Source organism: Anas acuta, chromosome 8 (genome assembly GCF_963932015.1).
Source record: "Anas acuta chromosome 8, bAnaAcu1.1, whole genome shotgun sequence".
NCBI classification, from domain to species: domain Eukaryota; kingdom Metazoa; phylum Chordata; class Aves; order Anseriformes; family Anatidae; genus Anas; species Anas acuta.
The window spans coordinates 25272729-25298040 of record NC_088986.1 but is presented as its reverse complement, the minus strand read 5'-3'; the positions used below and the strand labels follow the sequence as shown (position 1 = coordinate 25298040).

At 39.4% G+C, this 25312-nt stretch overlaps 1 protein-coding gene across 2 annotated transcripts in view; it reads right to left on the bottom strand.

Moving 5' to 3' along the window:
- The window catches only part of CRB1 (crumbs cell polarity complex component 1), a 102538-nt gene that overhangs the window by 7887 nt on the left and 69339 nt on the right, over window positions 1-25312 (bottom strand). For both annotated transcript variants that reach the window (XM_068689861.1, XM_068689860.1), the window contains exons 9-11: window positions 22427-23333; window positions 21442-21570; window positions 18312-18438 (exon numbers count right to left, since the gene is read on the bottom strand). In XM_068689861.1, coding sequence (XP_068545962.1) covers window positions 18312-18438; window positions 21442-21570; window positions 22427-23333 — 1163 coding nt within the window. The remainder of the gene's footprint in view (window positions 1-18311; window positions 18439-21441; window positions 21571-22426; window positions 23334-25312) is intronic.

The following is a 25312-nucleotide window of genomic DNA, read 5'->3' as shown; positions in this document are numbered from 1 at the left end:
GGTGAATTTTGTATTAACCCAAAAAATCTACCATCCCTTCTACTGTCCCTTGCTTCATCAGCCCACAGATCACTGCCCAAGTTTTTTGATGTAGGTAGCCCCCTTAGCAGAAGCAGTGAATTGATAGCAGAATTGCCAGAAGGCTCTGCAGTCTGGTCCCATCAAAATCAACTGCTTCTTTTGTAACTGATGGCTGAACAGTTCAATTAATTTGGAAAATGAACTGGCTGATCTGGAAAAAGCATCAGAAAAGTTCTGTCCCTGATAATCTCTGTGTCTTTTCCTCACAGTATTTGGTGGTGATGATACTGAACTAATCGTAACTGGTGATCCCAAATTGAAAAAAGCACTGAGCAGCATTTTCAGAAACATATTGCTGCCAAAACAAGACCACCTGAGGGCTCTTCCAACCTGAATGATCCTACAAGCCTTGCTAGAAGGTAACCAGTACGGGACCAGTTGTGAGAGTTCCCCTGCCCCTAAAACACAGTAGCTGTTGTTAAAAGCTGTGTCCTTACTGGTAATGGGTGCTGATGGCGAGATGATGTCATGTGTCATGGTAATACAAACAAAATGAAATTTTTTTTCTAAAATTAGAAGGTCAAGGAAGGTTTTTCTAAAATTAGAAGGTCAAACTGCTTCTCTCTAAGATGTTTTACATAGCATGTTCTATTTATGTGTCTTTGGATGTCAGCCAGAGCAAGGTTATTTGGTTATACTGCCCAAAATTATTTGTGCAAAACTGAAATAAAAAATAAAAATTAGTAAGAATTAAAAGGAAAATATTCTTGAATTATGTTTTCATGTAGTGAATAGATTTATCTGCAAAGACAGAAGTGCAGGATTTTTATTTTTTTTTTGAAACAAGGTCTTTCGACTTTTCACTTTTGATTTTATTTTAAACTCGATTCCTTTTTTTTAAAGTTTTTAGACTGAAGTAAAATTATTTCAAATATTTAGATAAAATTATGAATATAAGTTTTTCTTTCCATTTGGTTATTTCATTTGGTTGTAGACTAACTGTTCAGCCTTGGTTCCTTGAACTGTTCTCTAAATGAACAGTTCGGGTCATGAATGCCCAGGTCACGAGTCAAAGCTCGGTAGCATATAGCAGTCTCCTTTATGTATGGTTATCTTTAAACAAGATGTCTTCCAAACAGTTATTTTATGAGGAGAACATTGGAGATTTGCTATCTATGAATGTTTCCATGTGTGCCAAATGTCAAAGTCAAGTGGAACAGCACAAGGGAGCCAGCAGAATACAGAGGGCCTCTTCCTCTTGTGTGTTTTACATCAGCATGACTTAGCTGATCTAATCCTGCTTTATGTCAGTATGGGGGATGAGAATTACGGCACCAGACACGAGGTCCTGAGCCAGAGCCAGGGAGAGAGGAGAGAGCTGTGGTGCCGGAGCAGCAATTGCTGCATGGGAGAGAAGTAGCACGAGCTGCTCGGGACACTGCTACCTGGGCATGAGCTTTGCATGGGAAGCATGGCTTGGGCCACAGTCTTTAGGATGTGAAAGCAACGGCATAACTCTCTGAAAGCAGATGCATGCCTCTATTGCTGGGCATTAAGATTTAATCATCCTTCATTTCAGCACTCATGTAGAAATATGCTGGATTCTGGATGCTTTGCAAGACAGAGACATCAACATAAGCTTTAAAATACAGGAATTGCCCAGCCCTGGAGAATTCCCTTCTCTGTCATGTGTGGTGCTTTCTGGGAATTCTGCAGCTGCTCGTGTGCACTAGAGCTTTCGCTGGTGAAGTCTCCAGATCTGGAGTCCTGACACCACTCACGAGGTTATCACTTCATTCCCGGTAAGAAAGTCTGATCCATGCCATCCAGATTTACTGCTCCCAAATCAAAACCATTTGCTAAAGTAACGAGGGGTGATTGGCTTGAGTGGTACTAATCCACATCAGAGTTACTTTGAAAGGTTTGGGGGCATATAGGGATAATAATGAGCAGCCAAAGAAAAGCCGTTAGCATGATTAGAAAGCCCATAGATATGCTGAGTTTATTTCATTGAGGATTTATAACCATCTTATCGGCAAATTATCCCATTAAAAGCTGATTTCAAGTAAGAATCCCAGTGGTTCTAGAAGAAATCCAGTAAGTAATACGCAAATCAGTTCTAATGAGATGCACTGATAACCCCAGCCTGTGGGACTACAGTTTATTTTCAACAGCAGCAAAGTGGCCATAAATCTATGGACTGACTTTGTTCCAATATAACTCCTTTAAATGAGTGGCACATGATTTTTTTTCCACCTTCACAACCAAGCACCTACTGCTCTGCCTTGTACCGTCTGTAAAAAGTAGCTGCTCAGCCTGTGCTAAACACCAGCCACCAGGTTCCAGGAGCTGTGTGACTGAGTTGTTAGGCTGCAGATTCGAACCACTTGTGAACTATTTAGGACTCTTAAACAGAGCAGATTCATGTCCAGTTGAGACAAACCCCACACTGGCAATTGGAAATGACAAATTATTTTTTAGATAAAAAAGGGAGGAATCTTTTCCCTCTGACACCATGTCCCTTGAGAGGAGGCTGTCCTGTCATCCCACACCTCTCTCTTTACTCCTCTGAAAATCTATCTGTACTGCGTATAGAGTTGTAAATAGTCTTGAATTTTGATTGCCATTGCTGTTTCTTCCATCAGCCTCTGAGATATCTTCCTGCCATCCACAGGAAAATGCAATCCCATTACTGGAGTACCTGAATGAGACCCCCCCATGGCTTGTTTATATCTGCATGGACATTGCTGAAGACAAAACCACTTTGATACGTGGAGAACAGCCACAGTGTAGACAGCACACCTTGAAAAAGAATGTTTGTAGGTAAGTAACCTTTTTTTACCTTTTTTGGTCTGAATGTTTTCTTAAAACAAAACAAAACACAAACTCCATCTAGTATACATTTGTTTAAAAAATGTGGTTTGAATAGTTTGTCTTCACTGCAGTATGACAGTTTGAGTGAGTTCCTTCCTGGAAAATGTCAACTTTTAGTTGTCTGACAATTCTTCATGAAATCAAAGCAGAAATATAGAGAGGATTCATTTTAGCAGCTATAAATTGATCATCTGGATTGACCAGTCATAAATTAGAAAAATGCAATCTGTTTTACAAGGAAGAATTATACCTCTAGTGCCCTGTGAGAAAATGCAGAAGTCAGAAACAATTGATATTTATGATTTAGCTGGGCTTGCAAGGATTTAAGTTCATTGTAAGAAATTCTGACAGCCTCCCTCCTGTCATGTGAAGTCTCACTGTTGTGACACTTCAGAAGCTAGTGAGGAAGTTTGTTCTATAGTTTGTTTTATAGTGGAGCAAGAAATTGGAAAGTAAAGGTGGTAGGTGGCTCTCCAAAATGTTCCAGCTAATTCCAAAGCAGCCTTTGGTTAAAGCATGGGTGTTATCCTCATTGGCCTTGACCTTATGTAGCCTCCTATTTACAATATTAGCTTTTTAGATGTAGATTTTCAAACTCAAAAGCCTACTTTTATGAACTCATCTCTAACGAACAGACAGTATACGGTAATTATTATGTCTTTAATACTTGGAGTATTGATGCCTGGTGTATATTAACTATTTAATGGAAGTGTCCTAGTCAAAAATAATGATGGTATTTCATACTTCTTTTTTCAGCACTATACTTTGTGAGCTCAGCCATGGACCCAAGAAAGCCCTTAAGTGCCTAAGTAGTGCTTTAAAATCTCCATTACATATTTTGGTGGATCAGTGTCTTGCAGAACAGAGTATTAAATGCCTTGTCTCTCAGGCAGCTGAGTGTTGGTTACACACAGAGAAGTGATTTGGCTGGCAGTTTGGGAGGTAAGCTGTCGTTAAGCTGCGAGCTTTCAGAAGACTCCTTGATAGCATTTCTGCAGCAACTGCCAGCGCTAATTTTTGTAAGAGTGCTTCGGCTCTTTTTAAGATCATCTTGCTGGTGCGGCACAGATTAAATGTGCAGCTCCAATGTGTTGTTATGAGATGCCTTTTAAAATTCTATTGACAGCCTCTGGTGTAGAAACTTAACCATCTGCTGCAATTTGAAAGGGTAAGAGAGAAAATCTATAGCTGGTTTAAATCCAGGCAAATCATGCTGAGGAGTTTGTCCCATAGCTGCTAAATTGCAGACTAGACAAATAGTATGACAGTGTTTTAGTAAAGGTGTCAGTCTCTGGGGTGCAACATCCCTTTCCAGCTTGGGAAATGCTTTGGGGTATCATATATAATTATTTTTGTACATGGCAACAGAGCAGTACATCAGGTGTTGTTTCTATGTAGGGGATATTTGCATTACAGCTTTCAGACAGCAGATTCTATATGAATAAATCTTGGTGATGGATTAAAGCCTTGCCAGGCAAGCTTCTCACAGGAAGGAATGGATAATATTTAAAATCAAAAGACTATTGCTGAAAACAGTAACTTTCTGTCATTGTCTGGCATCTAGTTGGTTTGAGTTTACTGCATCCACATAGTTGCCACAGTAAAAATTACTCCTGAAAAGGAATTTGGAAGAATGCACAGTAGTGGCCTTTTGAGGACATCTGTGTCTGTTGTCATAGGAGAGTGAAGTAGGTGGAGGAGGTCAGTAGGTTAAACCCAAAAGCAGGAGGAGGAGAATAGGAGAAGATGCTACAGTGCTGAAGATGAGGGCAGGACAGTTCCTGAAGAAAAGAGGTGAAGAGAGATACAGCAGGCAGAATGGATTAAGTGAAATGACGAGAAAGAGGAATGAATTTCACAGTGGTTTTCTTCGTTGATTGTGTAGGTGTGGAGCAGACCAGCGTGTGAAGGATGATATTGTAACATTGAAGATGGGGCTGGTGAGAATGACAGTGTTGGGATAAGAGAATAGGGCAGGAAATGGCAACATACTATCAGCAGCTATCCCAAGAGTGGAACTAACCCCTTTCTAATGAAAACTTGTGATTTTTCTGAAATTTGCATGTTTTTTCTCTCTTTCTCTTTGATTCTAGATTCTCTCTCTCTTTTTTTTTTCTTTTTTTTTTTTTTTCTTTTTTTTTTCTTTTTTTCTGTATTAGGTAACATTATGAAATATTTTGCTTAGGTATTTTCAGTCTGGCAGCACAAACCCAATTTAAGCGAATACCTGCACATTGTTTCTCCACCCCAATATGTATCAATGCCCATTGTTTTCACTATGCATGATTCAGTTGTGTTCTGTGTTATCAATTTCAGTTAACTTTAACGGATTTTCAAATCTGAACTGAGGGCACCAAGCTGGTTGCTCAGAACTCCACTTCACAGCTCACAGCAGCTGAGGTAAAAGATCTGTTCTTGAGTGAGCAAATGTAGTAGTAGATGATCTTTTATTCCTGAAATCAGACCTCTGAGATTGGCAGTAAGCTGGGGGGGGGAGGGGGGGCAATAAGCAAGGGGGCAGTAGAGTACAGTAAAGCAGAAACCGAATTAGGATTCCTGTTCTAGTCCATAATTGCCAAATACTTTCCATCCCTACTCTGTGAAGCAACGAAGCCTACAATCTCCAACATGTTCTATGAAATTCGTTGTCCTATTTGTGGTATCCCTGCCCATGGTGGGGCGGGGGGGGGATGGTGGTGGAAAGAGATGATCTTTAAGGTCCCTTCCAACCCGAGCCATTCTATGATTCTATGATTTGGTGCTAAGCTTCTGCGAAACAGCCATGTGTTGCTACCTAGAATTAATATTATGCTGTCAAGTGGTGATGAAGTAAGTAGCTACTTGACTGTTTCACACTGTCAGACAACAAGGTATCAAGTCAACAGTGAGCCTTTGTTGGGTGCAGCACTTAGATTGCAGCCATCTCCTGCTTCCAACTGTAAATATTAATGGTATAAGTTAGACCTTTATTGGCTACATAATACTTGCCTTAGCGTTTTACATGACACTGTCACGTTACTTAGCTAATTATATTCCTAGATAAAAATTTGGAGTATGTTTTTATCCTACTAGGGTGGTTTTTTGTTTGTTTGTTTGTTTCTCTAGTAGAACGCTGATTACAGAGAACTATCATCATTACATTTTAGGTTGAGGAAAGACTTTGGAAGGGATGCACACAGGGAAAGTGTAAATTAAATTATTATAAAAATCTGTAGACTACATCAACAACATCAAAATCTGTTGTCTACATCAAGAAGTACTCTATTTTACTCTTGATTCAGATGTTGGATTTGTCAGTGAACTTGCTGCTTTTTGTAGCTTTTTTTCTTTTTAGTGTACTTCCATCTTCTTGGTGGGAGTGTATGAGTATGTCTCTACCCAAGAACCGTAACTCTGCTCTCAGGGATTCTTGGATCAAGTACTGCACACCGAGTATAACATCCAGCCATTTTACTAATAGTGTCAGTGTTCAACAGGTTTGCATTTGAACAGGATTTGGATAAAGCCAAATCTAATAATTGAATGTTTTTTTGGATATCTGCTGAAGACACAAGTGGTTTATGAAGTCTCTTTACATGTTACAGCCAGCACAGTACATGAGAAAAAGGTCTCAAGAAATACATCAGATTACTCTTAACTTTCTACTCCATGCTTTTACCGTACTGCCACCTAAAGATAACTAACAGAAAATACATTGGAGTTCAGATCAGAGCAATTTACTCTAACACTCTAGGAAATGGGGACCTTGTCAATGTCTGTCTTTTAAGAAGACTTCCTACACTTCCAGAAGGTTTTCTTGATGCTCATACTTCTTAGACCAAAAAATAATCTGCTGGCTCAGCTAAATGAATTTATCTCTGGTCCTCCAAGGCAAGTCATATTGAGTGCGAGTGCAATTCAGCTCTGTTTCTAGCCAGGTGATTATTTTGGATCTGTGGGCTCCTCAATACTGTCTGAAAGTAAGCATTTTGTACAGTCTGTAGAGTCAGGTCCAAAACCACCTTTATCTGCCATAAGCTGTGACCAGTGCAACAGCCCCTTGCTGTAGTAGTTGTACCAGGGCTGTCCCACCCTGACCTAGCTCTAACGCTCCCATCAAGAAGGAGACCTAGCGAGGTCTCGCTTAGCACTTATCCCCAGCCTCCATCTTTGGCAGTCTGTCATTTGCTTGGTGTTTGTACAGATGCTAGAACATGGAGGCAAGAAATCACGAGCAAGAAGGATTAAGTTTGATAGCCCACATAATGGATATCACAGAGCTGTTGCGGAGCGAGCATTTTTCCTATATAAGATTTCTTTTTGGAGGGGAGTATGACAATCTCTATTGCTTAAACTGCAAGCACATTGAACTTTCACTGGTAATAAGTAATTCATAAGTATATATTACAGGCTTAAAGGATGAACTGAGTCTCAACTCCCATTTCCACATGAGCTGACCTGTTATCTGTTGTGCAAGCATTGGGTCGTTGCTCCTTCCCAGGCGGGCCAGCCAGGCCCTCACTCCCTGTGCTGCTGCCTGCGGGCTCAGCTCCACACCCCTGGGGGATATTGTGGAGTGCCGAAGGGTCTTTCTGAGGCTTGAAATACTCAGAGAAACTGAAAGGTTTTGGCTTGATCTCTCTTGTTATCTATAACTGCTTCAAAGCAATGATGACACATTTCTTTTAACTCAGCACGTGGCTATTTTCAGTTCCTCAGGCATCAGGGACAAAGCAGGTGCCACTGTCCATCCTCATACACCTGAGCTTGTTCTGAATGCTCCAATATTTTTATTTTAAGGCAGGGAATTATCCATGCTCAGATATAAACAAAAGACACCTGACAGCGAGCAAGCTACAGTTGCAAAATTAAACTAAGGACTTCCTCAGATTTCAGTACAGCTTTCTTACAGGCGTTATTGGTTTTGTCTTGGGTGTTAGAATAACCAGCAGTTTGTATAAATGGGATACTCAGGAGTCCATTCCTAAACATTGTGATGAATGCCAATAAGAAGCCTGTTAAGTACTCGAGCAACCATCTTAAGGGAATGATTTTTACATGCTTTATTCAGACAAGGAAGTTACCTTTCCGTGTTAAAATATTGCATGAATAAAATCTGTTGTAATTTAATCTATACTCAGATAAAATGGATGTCAAATTCTTTCTCATTTGGAGTTTAATGGTATAGAATTAGTTAATCTTTAAACAACAATTCATAGTTTATGAGGGACAGGATGTTGAAACTAAGCTTAAGTTAAGTTAAGCGTAATAATGCTGAGTAGCTATAAAAAGATAATACAGTAATCTTATTTTAAAAATATGTTTTACATGAGAAAAGCAATTGCCAAACAGGCAGTTGGTTATCTTTCCCATACAGTGCTTATGGGATCCTCATCTTAACACCAGCATTTTCCCCCTATTATTTCACTATTCAGTACACTTTGTGAACCTAAGGCCAGATTCCAGAACAAGAAAGGTAGCATTTCAGTCTGCTGTAGAGGATCTCTAGTAATTATAGATGTTTTCTTACTGGCTCCAAGTCAACTTAACTTTTCTTTCCCATCTAAAATGATCTTTTTATTTATAAAGAGCCATATAGCCTTGACTCAGTCAGGAGCTGAATAAGGCACAAAAGGGCTGAATGTGGAGAACCATGGCCAACAGGACAAGGCAAACAAGAACCCCGTGTGGTTCTTGGTGTGGGCCATGGGTTGAAATGTATCTGTATGGAGAACACAGGTCACTTAAATTCCTTCATCTATGAGAATGCCACAGTCATCAGAATCAGAGATACCCGTGAGCTGTGAAATCAAGCGAGTTATATAATTTTGGCAGAAGTGTCATACGTTAGCATTTTCTTTTGGAAGAATACTTCTGTGTCTTTTTTTTTTTTTTTTCATCAGTGATTTGGGGAGAGGATGAAAAACATTATCATGAGCTAGGGATTTTCAACTCAAAACATTTTCAAGCTGAAATATGTAGTTTCGGGGTGCTGGGTCCAGGCTAGATGTGCTCTGGCCAGCAAGTGCATCAGGCCTGAATGTTTCTCCAGAGGACTGGAGGTAGCTGGGTACTGAATGGAAATATTTTAATGCTATTTCCATGTAGAGAAGTTCACCATTTCAGAGAGTATTGCTTCATAGCAGGTTATACAAATAACGGTTAGTTTATATTTTCATTTTATGTATAGCTACAGTAGACTCCAAACTGCTTACATGCTTGAGAATCTCCAATATCCCTACTGTAGCATTTCACAGGGTCTACCAATAACCAAAGCTGTCTGCAGCAGTGAAAAATCTGCTTCAGCTAAATAATTACGAAGGTTTGTAAAGGACACAGTTGCTGAGTCTTCTGTTCTTTGCACTGAATTACAGCAATATCACATTGGTGTTCTTGAGAATAATCTATTTTACCAAATAATGTTTCAATAAATTTGAGGACTGCTGTTTTTGCTGTACAGTTTGGTACAAAGAATCTCAGATATTTAAGTAACAAGCTCTGCCTCTTATGTAAGTGACTCTGGATCAAAGCAGATAAGTGTTTCTGATCATTTGAAAACCAAATATTTTTCAAGTCCTTGAGAACAAGGATTTGTTTTATTGCTTTTTAGTGGACATATATTCTAGAAGCCTAGTAAAGTGTGCAAATATATTTTCAGACACTATTAGGAATGGAGTTTCATAACAAGAACTGAAAAGTACTCTGCACAAGAATATACTTCACAGACAGTGCACCGAGAGATACATGGGCAGATGAATATGCCACCCCTGCTCTATCTGGAAGCATCATAATTTCTAGACCTTTTGATAGTAATTATAAGCATATGATTAGTTTCTGAGGCATTAAAACTATTCTACCAAAAGTATTTTTTATTCTGAGCTAGCATATAGATAGTATCGATGACTACAGGACTAACACTGTCTATATAAAGTAGTGGTTGAAGCCGAGGACCATGGTTCCCATTTAGAAACCTGAACAAAAGGGGATAGATTTTCTAAAGCATTTAATGTGTTGTACATGAAAAATGTCCCTATTTGTTCTTTAGCTGGCATCCTTTATATATAAATATATCTTAGATGCAGGTATCTTCTGGTCTTTCTAATTGTAACGGTGGTGAACATACTTCCTCTGAAGTCAACTTGTAATCCGGTAATAAATTTCATGTAGTTCCTTGCACACGTTTCAATTCTGTTAATTTTAGTTAATTTCTTTTTCATTTCATAAGCATTCAGGGAAAAGTCAGGCTATATTTTTCAGCTTGAAGGTGAGGATGGATTTTTCTCTTCTTTAAAAACTTTTGGTCAACTGTGCTACTTTGGGATTCATGGAATTAAAACAGATTTATGGTCTGATTTCAGTCAGTGTTTGGCCAATTTGCCTAGCAATATAAAGCATCTTATTGTGTAAAATATCCCATAGGTGACTACTACCTGCTCTTGGGGTATTTGTTCCTGCTTTTTAAAAAAATAAAATAATTAAAAAATCTGTTTTTATATTTGAGTTAATTGTTTTAAAAGCACTTCCAGTATATCCTTGTTACTAAGCCTGCTTCGTTATTGGAAGCCAGAAGAAATAGATAAAAGAAAAAAAGAACATTAATTCTCATGAACCACATGAGAAAAAACACGTAAAATTTAGTATCTGAACAATGCAGGCATGGAGTGCACGAATGTGTTATAAAGTGAGCAATGACTGAAGTAAATGCCCATGTGATGTGAATGTGAGTCTACAGGGAAAACATCAGAAGGTGAGAAAAAGGAAAACAATGCCATTGCAACGTAAGGATGGTGTACAGACAAAATGTGTTAGTCTGAATACTAAATGTGTTATGTGAATACCCTACTTGAGCTGATTCCTCCTATACTGCAGAGTGTTATGCTGTCATATGTCATCTGGGCTCCCTTTTCTGCTTATATTTACCATGCACATTAAATATTCAACTGCTTTTCAGTGATGCGTGCAGTAATGCTGGCCTTATGAGGAGCTCTCTTGTCTTTTCCAGCTAAGATGCATCAGATAACCTTACTGTCTTTGCATCCTAATGTTTCTGTACCTTATGTTATGACACATATTAAATATGTTTCTTGCAATATCCTTTTAGAAAATTTAGTTAAATCCTGTGTTTTGAATACAGACTAATAGAAAAATAGCAAAGGATATTAAGGGGCTGTTCTGCTCTGAGAAACAATTGTATAAACAGCATTGTGACATTTGCAATGACTTCCAGAGCAGAACTGCTCATTTTACAAATCTAAAGATGTTTCTTCTTACTGCGCATTTGACCTGGCACAGGAATAAAGCTGGGCTCTCTCCACTCATACCATCAACGGTAAAGAGTCTGCCACGATGGGTGATCTACAGCCATGCGAATGACATGAAAACAAATAAATTCCAGCTTTTTCCCCGCTCAGTTGCACTGACCCTGCTAGGCTAATAGAAATATGAAAAGCTTACTTCTGTCACAAACTAATATTATTTCAATAACCTGTCATCAGACTGCAATGAGTTTACCTGTACTGCCTGTGTTTTTCTCCAAAGAGCTGGCGTGCTGGGGCTTTTCTGTAGTGAGGCACTGCAGGGAGTAACCCCACAGTACGGGAGAGGGCCCCTCATGCCTGCAGCCACCGCCTGATGGAACCAGCAGCCTCCAGTCCAGAGCTGAGGAGCATCAGGAAAGCTGACCGGTAAGAGGGAAATTCTGCTCCCTGGCTGTTCTCCTACCCCGTGGTTTGCTCCCAGCTTGGACAGACAGAGAGCAGGAGTGTGCCAGGGGCTGGATGTGCTGCTGTGGTCATCGGAGGATGAGAGCATCCATTTTGAACAAGGGTTCAGTCCTCAGTGCTTTGGTCCTCGAGTACCACTGGCTTCAGTAGGACTTGGGGCCATGTAAACAAGAGCGGTCTTAGGCATCTCCAGTTTCATGAGATTATTTTATTGGGAGGTAAAGACCTCAAATGTGGTGAGTTAGCTACATATAATGTGATGTCCAGAAAATTAGTACTTATTTTGGAAACATTTTACTGTATGTATTAGCCTTTCTCAATAGGCTGCAAGAGCACCAGAGAAGACAAAAAGCACAGCAGAAACACGTGCTCATTTGCTAAGCCCTCAGCCCAATGCTCCATCGCCTTGCTCCACCTCACTAGAGCCTGGAGCTGAGCTGCATGTATGACAAGGCCCTCTGTTTGCTCCCTGTGGGGTACAACAGCTGGGATGAGCTTTTCGGTGAGCCAGGGCACACCCAGCTCTGCAGCAGGTGCTGAGGAGGAACAGCAGGTTTGTCTTGAATCAGGGCAGTAGCACTTCTCAGTTTTGGTTGACTTACCCAGCTTTACTTAGTCATTTTACCACACTCCTGGGGCTGGCTGCTGAATATTGCTCTCTTAGTGTTGCCAACACTGAGCATTTAAACTTAGGCTAAGAAGAAAAATGATTACATTGCCTTAAAATAATCGTATTTCAGTATGTTTGAAAAAAAAAAAAATCTGTGTTCTATTTCTGACTTTCTGTGGCTCTTTGGACTTTCTTCCAGTTAGGAAGGCCTATCAGCTTGTCTTGTATCACAGAGTCTGAAATCTCAGTGTTGGAGCATAAACGACAGACATCTACAGCAGAATCATTTGTTCAGATTAAAGGTGTTGACAGTATTACTATCCTTGTTTCACAAATGAACAAACTCTAAGTATGGAAATGCCCTAAACATCTGCAGTAGGAAAGAAATTCCAGGACAGGATCAAACCTAAAATGATCACAAGGAGAAAAAAGTTCTTTCACCAAATACTTTTACACAAATGTGTACATTTCTCCTTTGGGATTTTTTGTTTCTATTTCTCAGATTTGAAGAAGCAGAACATAAATACTTCTCTCACACTTCATCTCCTAAAATTTGAAAAGTTCTCTGCTGGAAAGAGAAGGTGAAATATTTTGTTTGTTTGTCTTGTTTCAAAGTATATAAAATTCATCTTCATTTTTGTAACCTCAGGACATAAACTGATGAAAATACTGGCTCAGAACTGATGCAATGTGAAAAGCAACCGGCATGGCTGTATTTGTAACTGTATTGCTCTATAGTTCTTGAAAAGAAAACGCTTTCCATCTTTTTGTCTACTAGCAAGACAGATGTATATAAGAGCAAGACAAACAGGTAAAGCTGTGGTGAGACTGGGTGTCATCGTTACATTCCTGTTGTCCACATCTTCTAGTTGAATGATCATTATGCGTTAATAGCTTCAAAAGTATGAATATGTAAATAGTCAGGGAATGCATTATTCATGAATCACCAGGCATTAATTATTGTAATTAAGTATCATTTGCTACGTTCATATTACTAACCCTTGCAGTTAATGAATACATTAGCTAATCGCTGTAGTGCATATTCAATCAAAATTCCGTGTGCCTGTGCTATGGAAGCCTGGGAGAGTTTTACTGAATTTAGATTCAATATTGAACAAATCTTACATGCTTATCGGTGTATTTTTAATGACACTAAATGTGAATCGTAACCTCCAGTGCATGATGCTTGTCCTTGTGCCCAGGAGGATCGAATGGTACCAGCTGGAAGCAGGTATGAAAGCAACAGCCGTGCACATCAGAGCACAGCAGTAGCTACCTTAAGCAGAACTTTAATTCTGGGACGTGAAATCCACCACCACTTTCAAGTTTCATGTATATTCACGCGTACAATAGGAGAGAGTATGCTTTGTGAGGAAGTGCTGTCCCGAAGGTGTAGCAGATGATAACGCTCGAGAAACCATTTCAAAGCACAGCCTGAGCTGTTCGCCAGTCAGCGTGGGGACCACGTTTTCTTTTTGCTATGCACAGCACGGGCAGAGTGGGCTCTGGAGCCTAATGGGGCCTCAGGGCACTCTTGAAACACAAAGTAAAAGGAATAACCAAATTCTGCTTTTTTTTTTTTTTAATTCTCTGGAGGTGTTCTTCAGGTAATAGTTGTCCAAGTATCACAAACTGAACACTTGCGGGAGGTTTTTTGTTTGTTTGTTTTTGTGGCTATTTTTTTAGGCTACTGTATAGCTTGTAGTTTTTGAGGTAGAAATTGTGTACAATTTTTCATTGCAAACAAAGGTTTTGCCATTTTTAGAGAAAATCACTAAATCAAGTTATAAAAATTCCAGTTCAAGTGCTAAAAGCTGATATACAAACAAAGTGCCCTCCCAGCTGAACCTTTGGGTGTTAGGCCAGGAAAAATATTTGCAATGAAGAAAAAGAAACTTGATTTAATCACTATGAGTCTGAAGCAGATTTTTTGCCATTTTTAGTTTCACCGACTTAACTGTAGTCACATGCATTTAGTAAACTGATTATGGGATCTAGTTTCTTAAAAATTAAATAAACTGAGATTAAGAGAATTCAAATAACATTCGGCTTTGAGGATACTTTCAAATTCACAAACACATAGGCTCTTTGCAGCTAAAACTGTGATAGGCAGAGCCTGAATTGCATTACAGCAGCTCCAGAGGAATGTCCCTTGGAACCTGGATTTTAAGGTTCAGAAGTAGGAGCTATCATCCAAAAATCATACAAAAACTAGTGCTTAGCATCCTTATTCATCCAACTATTTTTTCATGTTTGTTTCTAAAACTTTCCTTTAAAATGGCCTAAACTTACTTTTCATTTAAATAATATTATTGATAACGTTATTTTAATTAATCTGGATTTTTTTTTTTATTATTATTATTATTATTATTTCCCTTAACCTTTTATACTAGACCTGTGAAGTCTGTTCTACACTGGAGATCTGTGCACAGGGGAGACCCAGCCTACAGGCTGTGACAACTCAAAGGGAAGGGCTGACCTGTGGGAATGCTAACAGACACCTCCTAACACCCAACGGTTTGGTAAGTATTGACTTTTTTTGTAAGTATTGGAGGGAGGAACCAAGTGGTAAAAGTTGTTTTGAGCCATGTGGGCCCTTCCTCTCTGAGCTGTTGGTCTGGGGCTGATCTGTTGCTCAGCTGTGCTACACGAGGCACCGGGGGCTGCCCAGGACAGGGACTGCCCTGGGTGCTGCCAGCACTCCTGAGAGCAACTGGGAGATGGAACCACTGCTGGCGGGCAAAGCATGGCACACCTGATGCAAATGGACAGAGCCGATAGCAGAAAATGAGGAGCAGACAGAGAGACAAAGACACAGGGTTTATTTTGTGCACAAAGGTAGGAAAGTCCTGTACACATGTACAATGTAGTAGAGCATACAGAAGTACAGAGAGGAAAAGAGCAGCGTAGCTGAAGTCGAGAGATGCTTCGTGATGACAAGGCATGAGAGGAAGGAAAGAATTCGAGTGCAGGAACGGAGAACACTTCGCGGTGTGCACGCAGACAGAGACTGAACTGCTGCTCCGCAGGTAGTATATTCTAGATGAGTAACTTCCATATTCCTTTAAATCCATATAAAGCCTGTATGTAATACTAGATATACTCTCACATCAAACTTCTAGTGTTGACGAGAGTTTTGGAATTTCTATACAGATACATTCGTTGGTTTGCATACTGTGCTTACAGCTGTGGTATGTCAGACATAATATTAATACACGTACTGGTTTCTAGATTTCTTCAATGTTACTACCAGGATTAAATTTTTACTAACTGTAGGTTATCCATGCTATGTAAAGCACATAACATCTCAATTTATTTATGTGGGATTTGAGATAAAACCAAAAATTTTATTGTGATTTTTTTTTAATTTAGATTTTTTTTTTTTAATTGGTTTGGAAACCTTTGGTTATAAGCATCATTTTCATCATAAGAATTTTCAGAATTCAGATTTCCTTGCTTTTATTTAGTATTTGAAAAAGATATGATAGCTTTAATTTCAAATTATTTCTGATGCCGTCTAAGTTTTTTGTTTCAATAATACTATACCAAGAAACATTTTAAGCCAGGATGAAATGAAAACTATGGTCTGCAGTAAAATTTCTAGCATAATACATTCATAGAATCATAAAAACACAAGGTTGGTAAGGACCTACAAGATCATCTAGTCCAACCATCCTCCTATCATCAGTACTGCATTGTTTTGTTTTAACTCAGAACAATGGGAATGCTTTCATTTTGTTTTGTTTTACCTTGGTATTTTAAACCAAAATGCAAACATGTCACACTGAAGTATTGATTTTATTTTAAAAAATGTGTATATTTTCCTCTGAAATTGTAAGATCAATCATACTACTTTTTTTTTTTTTTTTTCCCCGGAGTGGGAAAAAAATAAACAAACATCCAAAAAGAAAACAAAACAAAACAGTTATTCAAAATTGTATTTTCATTGAAGAAAAAAAAAATCCAAAGTACAGTTTGGTTTTGGTTTGTTGTCTTTGCCTGTGTTACATTTTTCAAAATTTTACAAATCATTCCCACCGAGAAAGGTAACTAAGCCCTACAACTGATAGAAAACAGTTCTGTTTTTGACTCTGACACATTAATTTCATCCCCAGGGATGGAAAATACATTCCCATCATGTATTTATTGCTTGCTTACAAAGAGGAAAGGAACTTTTAGCTGCATAATATTTTTTTTTTCCACAAGAGATCAAAAATAAAATTACGCCAACCAATTTTCTGTGAGATATAGATAACAAAGAAGTTATCCTTGTGTAATACAATTGTTATAAGTAAATGTATTGTGCTTAAGTTTTCATGCTAAGGCAGGTGCTTGATACAGGGATATGTGACATCACAGGGATGAATCATGGTATTTTCCACCAATGTGTAAAGGAATGTGTTTTTTTTTCCTGAAAATATGAGTCATATTTTCAATAATACTATTGTTGCTGAAATTATGCTTTGAACAGCATTCAGAAAAAATAACAAATCTGGGGACACTTCTGAAAAGTGGGAGATAAAAGGCAGAGACTTGATTCTCAGGCAGTAATTTCTGCTGTATCTTGCTGTGGCAAAACAGGAACCTCAATATCTCATTTAGGACTCTCTGGAGTCATAAAATCTCATTGTATAGCACTAGTTAGTTCTTTCTGTAACTCTGCTACCTGCCATCATCACTCAAGGACACTATTTTAAATGACTAAAACAGGCACAGAACCTATACAAATATGACGTGGTCGTAAATGCCTGAAGAAATGTTTGCACAGTTCATGAATGGCTTTTGCTTTAAAGCATTGTTTAGAAAATGAAAAACTCACTTTTTACTGTTGTTTTTACATGTAACAATATATGTCAGTAGTGTCTACTCTCCCAAAGGCATCTACAGATTCAGATATTTTACATTTTTTACATATTTTTGCTAAACCTCTCAGTATTCATAATATTCATGTCCCTAATATTCATTATTTAAAGAATCCATGTACAACTGATCAACTGTACTACCCTGATTTCTTCCTCAGAAGGAATAAAAGAATGATTTTTTGTCTGATGGCACTCATATCTACTAATGGATTACATAGATTTAGTTAAAGTTGTAGAAGTCTTTGGAAAAAAAAAAAGGCAAATGATTTTAAAACCTAATGTATTTACTAATTTTTTCTTGAAAGAAGAACCTAAATGAAGATTGATACAGCTGCTGCTTATCTCAGTATAATGCATTGGAGGTGTAGAGGCTACTGGAACAGAGGTGCAGGATTAGAGTTACCAGTGCAGTACTGCACTAATCCAAATGGATGTACAAGTGGGCTCAGCTCAGTGTGTTGCCAACTGCTAATCCAAACCAGTATCTAATTATCCAAAAATCCTATAGATGATTTCACAGGTAGGAGACTAAACTGTCAAAGAAATAGCAGTGAACACAGTATGTGATGCAGAGATAGTGGCATCAGCAAGATTTTTATGGTAAAATTAACCTCACTGAAGGCAAAGGATCTTTGCCACCCATTGCAGCAGGGGCCTGAATGCCACCATCATTGTATCTTACAGTTCCCTTCAGTGTGCATTGCTTCTTGGTGTGCCCCACTGCTCATGCTGGCAGTGCGCACATGGTGAAATGCTTGGGTGGAGGTGGGATGAGACACTTTTTAAGATCTGCTAGCATTTGATCTAAAACAAAGTGAAAGCACTAAAATGGATCCAAAGTGGTTCATGAAATAGGCAAGAACTTGGTCCTGAGCATTTGCACCACAAAGTTCTCATCATTCACTTTGTTAGATTATATTAAAAGGAACACGATGTTACCTAAGAAGTTTGTTCCCACGTTGCAACCAGAGTTGAAGAATAATTATATAAAACTGAACATTTCACGTAAGTTCAAAAAATATAAAATGATTTTTAAAATTCAGATGCTTGCATTGCTTTGCTAAGCTGTTTGGAAAAGGCATCTTCTGTTGCACTAAACCAAGAGTTAAAAGGCTGCTAATAGTCTTCCTGGTCACCCCACTCGACTGCTGGATCATCATCCATTCGCAGAATAAGATAGGAGAGAAGCTGAAAGAGATTCTGCCACAACAGTAAAGAGACAAAAAAGGAGAGGTCGCTTACATCGATCTCACAGCGGTCCCCAGCGTAGTTCACGTCGCAGAGGCAGTGGAATTTGTTGAGCAAATTCTGGCAGAGGCCCCCATTCAAGCACGGGTCAGAACTGCACTCATCAATGTCCTTTTCACACCTAGAGGTAAGAGAGGAAACAGTGATCCTCTGAAATCACATACAAAATGCATAAAACTGGCACATTTTTAATTCAGATGCTTTTTGGTGGGAGGGTGCTCTATTTGAAATACATAGTATACTTCCACATGTGTTTATGGTCTTATTATTAGCCATGCTTAAATCTTGAACTTCCTGCGTTATATTAAAACACAGATAAGCTGGAAATGTCTTTTCTGTGGAGTATTTCCTGGTTAATGGTGCTTAGCAACATGAAATGTACGTTGCTGTGTGATTTTAGAGCTGGATCCAGCACAGCCCTGCTAAAAGCTTGCTTGTCCATTCTCATTCTTACTGCGAGATGAGGGCACGTTTTCCTTATCAGTAGTTTGGACCCACGTCGAACTCGTGCATATTTTTTTTCACAACAGAGTGCCTCTGGGAATACTCACTTGCTTTTTTTTTTCTCAATTAGAAATGCCATTAGATGCCCGGCGCAATCTCCTACCCAGTCTCTCTGAGGACATGGGCATCGAAAATGGTAAGAAAAGGAGATGCAGAGTAATGTTTTAGAAGCTTAAATATGTATCATTGCATGCTTTTGAGTTAATTTTGATGAGAAAGGAAACCCGAGCTCTTAATTTCTTAAAGCAACTAATTGAACATTAACGAAAAATGTGTGAGATTTTTTGGAAACAAGTAATGAGTTGGTGCCTTTCTGCTCTGGCAAAGCTTCCCCCTTAATTCCCTACCTCATTTTCTTAAAATAATGCTAATGGTCACTCCTATTTTTTCCAGATAAAGAGTTATGTTCACCCTTGAAGTAGAATGCATGAAATTATAAGGAATTGCTTTGTTCAGTCATATTTATAACCACCCAATAAACTGTGTTACATTAGAGAAGAGCTGTTCTTTATATTAAATGTGCTTAGCTCGTTTTCTTAGTTAATACATGAAAAAGTTTCCACCACTTCTTCCAATGACAAATTACATTCACATTCTTTAAAAAGCTGAAATTAAAGTATTAATTCAATATGTAAAAATTGTATAGCTATGAAATTAACCTATGCAAAACTGAAAAACGACTAGAAAACAAAATAGTCCAGGGCATGAGATGCCTGAATTCAACTGAACTTCTGGAAGATGTGAAGTAGGTAATTAGATATTTTTGATAATCCTGGCCTGGATTCAAGGAATAAACTGTTTTCAAGAGACAGCAATATCTCCCTTAATGAAGAGTAATCTTTTCACATTTCCCTTTCCATATATTATCAAGTGATTGACATGGAAAGACACTGTTTTCTCTATATTGTACATCAGTGGCTTTCTTAGGGATGAAATATTGTCTTTAAAGGAATATGCCTGCTTTATCAGTCTAATCAATAAATATACCAAAGGGTTTTGCTTTGATTTTTCTTATTAACTGACGTATTTGAAGTTGTTCTGAAAAAAAGAAGTCTTGTGTTTGAGGTGAAATTTTCTCATTTGGTGTACTAACTTCTGCAAATGCAGAAATACTTCTGGTTTATGGTGCGGCAGCCTGGAGGTAAAGAGGACAAATAGTCGATTTTAGACATTGGAGAAGAATGCCTTGCTGTGATAGTCAGTTATAGTGCAGTGTGCTTGGTACAAGGCTGCTGCTCAATATGAGGATCATGGGAACTATAAAATAGAGATTATTGCCAGCCAGTGGGATGGATGTAAGCAAGGCTCATTCCCAAAGCTGTAGTTAGCACGTTGTCTGGCAGGGAAAGGAAGAAGGAAAAAACACTTTCCCTCTACCTCAAAGTCCTGAGAAAAATACACACCAAAGAATTGCCCGAGAATATGCTTTTATTATTATTTTTTTTACTATTATTTTATTTTTTAACCTTTTTTTAACTGTTGTGGCATGGCACACAGACCTTCTGGCTGAGTTAAACAGTACAGCACAGATGTGTCTGACAACCACACAGAGCATTGAGTGGGTGGAAACTTTCATTTCATCCGTCCTTTATGGCTTACTGTACTGTTTCCACAAAGTCCATGGATTAATAAGTTTTGAGAGAATTAAAACCTTTTGTTGAAAATTGCTTTGTACTTTCAGTGCCAGCATAGCTTGGTGCTATTGAAGCTTTGGATATTGTACTAAAATGTAATGCTAATTTCACTAAGAGTGAAAGCCATTCATTTTCTGTTTCTGTTCTGCATTCCCTTTCTTACTACCCAGAAAGGTGCTGTTACCTCAGGCTATCTTATGACTGGGACAATGTCCTTCTATGTTTTTACAGCACGTGATGCACTGAGGCCATCAAGCTTCCTTATTCCCAAGCCTTTTGTAGACAACAAACAAGGGGTTAAGAGTGAATTGTGGCAATCTGCTATATGACACACATTTTGCTGTGGGAAAGGATGATGGTCTCTCTGCTTCAGACTACACTATAAGATGTAAAAAGTACTTCTCAGCTTGACTTTTAAATAATAATCCTGTTTTTGTATTTTGGCATTCAGTAAAAAATAAAATAAAAAATAAAAAAATAAATAAAAAGCTGCAATACCAACAAGTATTTCATGTCATGCCATCCCTGTAGAATAGACTGTATATTCACAGTGGATATGTGTGAAAAACAAACAGCTTTGCATATTCTTGTATCACTATACTGTAGCTGATTTTTATATATGAGCAGGATATGTGCATTTATGTGTGTCCATACATGAAAAGATAACATTCTTCTTTGCCATATACAAAATTGGCATGGAATCCAAAGAACAGGCACGTGGAAGAAAGTGTAAGATGCCAGCTAAGGAATAATGGCTTGTCCTGGAATTGGTGGTGCTGTATTGGAATGACCCTCCCTGCATTAATTTGTGATTCTTGTCTCAGTGCTATACTTTGGGGACCTCAAAGGCACTGCAGCAAGAAACTGCTGCATTTGAAAACCAACTTTGTATTTCTGCAGGAGGGTGATTCCCCAGTAGATGGTACACTCTAGACCCTTCTGGAACAGCTTTTGGAGGAATTGCTCCACACAGTGAAGCATCTCACCGTTCTCCAGCAAATCCTGGCAGGCACACACACGCCAGCTCACCGCTGAGATCAGTACAGTTGCCGTAATTGAAACAGGTAAGATTTTTGTCTTCATTCCCACAAACTGTATGCGGTAATTTTCTGTACCTAGATAAATAAGAAAGCAATGGCAGTTGTTATTTGCTCATTCCTTGTCCACTTCTGGATGTCTTGTGCTTGTGCTCACCTTCTCCTTTGAGTCTAGGCCATTGCTTTAGTGGAAAATATTGAGATCTACCTTGCAGATTTGTTGTCTGCATGCAGAACCTAGCACTGTGAGTCTCCAAACAGAAGGCACAGTGCTCCTGCTGGCAAATACTGCCCAATGCAAATGGGTTGACCACCCAGCCGTGGAGCTGCACACACCTGGTGCCTCCTTGGTTCTCCCCCTGGCAAGGAAACCCCATGGCTGTGTGGTCACAGGCGAGTGCTGGGGGATGGCCGCTGCCTGTGCTGTGAGGCTGGGTTGGGAGCAGTGGTGCACTGTCTGTGGATAGACAGCAGGAGCTGGAGCCTGAGGCTCACACAGTGTGTGTGTGTTACTCATACTTAACTGCCTGAATTGGGGTTTGCCTCCTCAAGGATTTTCTGGCAAGTTAATGATTCATCGCTTTTTAGGAAAAACAAAAAAAGGGGCAGTGCTCTGCCTGGGTTAGTGGCTTGGGTCTGTGTGACACCCAGATATCTTAGAAGAACTCAAAAGAGGGATCTAACATACAAGATAGAGCATATTGGGACAATATAAGGCATCTTCCAACTGATCCACGTCTAACTGATTTCTAAAGCTTTCTGTACTGTAGATTCTTTATATATCAATTCTGCAGCCACAATTAATATGTAAATTGACGCATAGTATAAAATACAAGTCTGTATTTGATGTGCATTGAAATGGGAGCATCAGTGGTGTAGTAATCCCTCAGATGACAACATAAAAAATCATTTGGACCTTCCTAGTTCATATTACCTGCAAAGTTTTCCGGTGAAGTTGCTAGCACACAGGCACGAGTATCCATTAACCCCATCTATGCAAGTGGCCCCGTTAGCACACTGGTGGCCACGGCAGTTGTCTATGTCCTCTTCGCAGTTTAACCCTGTGTAGCCAGGTTCACAAACGCACTCGTAAGAGGCAATCCTGTCCGTGCAGTTTCCATGAACGCAGGGGTTGGAAAAGCATTCATCGATGTTGGTCTCACAGTGGGTGCCGGTCCATCCCTGGGCACACACGCAGCGGTAGGAGGTGTAGAAGTCTTCGCATGTCCCCTCGTGCATACAGGGATCTGAGCTGCAGGCATCCACCTGCAAACAGCCAGTAAGAGTAGGGTTTGCAGATATTTTGAGAAATTGTTCCTCCTGAGGTTTTTTAGTGTGGACAGCAGCATTTTCGAAGTAGGAGAGATAAATGCCACTGATTTCTATGGTGCTCATACATCCTCGCAGGCCATCCAGACTGTCAAAAGCCTTGTCAGCCACATAGATGTCTGTCTCTTCTCTTAAAAAGTTGAGGCTTCCTGTGGCAGTTGCGCTGGTTGCAGTGTCTTTCTTGTCATCTATATCAATGTGCCACCTCGAAAACTGGGACAGGGGCTCCACCATAGAGACCGTCACCTGATGCCACTTCCCATCGCTCACAGGCAGTGAACTAGAGAGGGTCAGCTTATAAAAGCTGTTGCCGCTTTGCAGCTGGAAGAGTAGTTTGGAGTGGTGAATACTGATGGTAACAAACTCTGGCTCCTTCTCTGCATACAGAAGTATCACATCTGTGTCCCTAGTTCGAAAGCCAAATATGATATTGGTGAGGTCTCTGCTGATTTTTCCATTGCTTCTGTAAAATATCGCGCTGCTTCGGCCGCTAAACACTGCGTTAGCAAGACCTGTGCAAAGATAATAATTGAAAAACCAGGCCAGCTTTAAAACAATATGTGTGGACAATATCTCTTCAGTGCCCCCATGCTCCCTGTCATTGAATTCCTTTTGTATCTGCTGAAAAACAACCAAATTCCACCAGTGTTTCAGTGATCCTTGCTTGCCTCTTACAGCCACAGAGGTTACAGGGCAGTGCCAGCACCAGTGTCCCTGGTGCCACAGGAGTTGTGTGGCTTTGTGTCACCTGAAGCTCTATTTCTGGAGCTTTGAGTGCATTTTCTCTGTGACTTGAGAAGGGGGACTGGCCCTATTTACTGTAAGGTAAATCAGAATTATCAGTAGTAAAAGAACCTATGGAAATACGCAACCATAGGTACTAGTTGGGCCCTGCTTCTTCTTACGAGGGGAGCCCATCTCGGGCACTTAGCAAAGAAATAATAGCAAAAGACCAGGTCAGCAAGGCTGATGGGGCTCAATAGCTTTTTATAGGCTTTTATGGACATAGCCAAATCTGACAGATGTAACCATACTGATATTATTTTAAATGGTATTTTGGGAAGAGGTTAAATGATTATGTTAGTTGCATGAGTATATTAAGATTGAAAAAGTATTTAGCTATTAGGTATCTCTTCTCATTGTAGTACTCGTCTACAATATCAGTTCCTGTATTCACATTTGTAGTCAATAGGTAGGAAATGATAGGTACTATTTCCTTGCACTTCTCTGCTTCGTTGGTGTTATCTCTTGTTCTTCCTTAGGCAGAGGAGTTGACCATGACTGTATACAGCTCAGACCTGAGGCTGAGAGAGTTTTTCCAAAGGAGACGTGTTTGTCTGTATTTGTTCCATATGCATCAGCAACTAGTTTTTCCCCATGAGGGACCAGCACTGGGTGAACCTTTGTTCTCAATGCCTCTTTTCTTAGATAAGGCATTAAGAGGTTTTAGAAAGTATTTGGTTGGATCCCAATCTACTCTCACTGATGCAAAAAGGATGACTCTCATTGAAGTCAGTTGGCAAAAAGCCACTTCAAAATCGATGTGGGAAGTCGTGCCTGTTGTGCTTAAAGCCAGCTTCTCCCGCTGCGTGCAGGCTGCCGCAGCCTCGCTGCCGGCACTGAGCCTGCGCTGGCGGGACTGGGAGGGCAGCAGAGGACTCGGTTTATGCTGCTGTGAGTGAAAATTGATGGGCAGCATTATGGCAGTTTTATGGACGTCTTCACAAAGGTATTTGACATCTTTCATTAACATGGTTTCTACTAAAATGCACTAACTCAGTGGACTGTAAATTTGCACATTCTGAGATTTATGAGGATTATAGACAGGGAGGAAAGACAGGAGGAATGTCTTCTGCTTGTACTTAAGACAAATTTAGCTCTGCAAGATCCCAGCACTGAGGTAAGGTGGAATTCTGAGCTTTCTCTGGGCTCAGTAAATCTCAGGAAAAAGAACCCCGGGGAACCCCAGTGCAAGATTATGGCTGGGGAGCAGCAGCAGATGAGAACTTGCCATTCACTGCAGAGTAAATGCTAAAGCAATTTACCTGAAACCTCCCAACGATGCAGGCAATAAGCACCATGAATTATTGTACTGCTCAGTGACTGTCTATCCCAATACTAATGCAGTCTTTCTCACAAGAGAGGTTTCCCCTAAGGAAACCATACCAAAAATTAAACTCAGAGCTTTTCAAAAATTATTTCTGACTTTTTTAAACATTTCACAAAGCTGTTTTAGCTGTTTTTAAGCTTAAAAGCTAAAATACTCCTGCTGAAATCCTTTTAAATCCTGACCACAGCTAGGCATCTGGATGTGCTTTTACTCTTAGTTGTGCCACTGGGCATAAGGTTTTGTGGTTACTTGATGCTCCCCACTTCAGCTTCTTCTGTCTAGCTTCTCTCTTTTTTTTTTTTTTCATAGTTGGAGTTCATGTTTTATTAAAATGCAATAGTGAATTTTATGAGAGAACATATTTGATCATATTTGATGTTG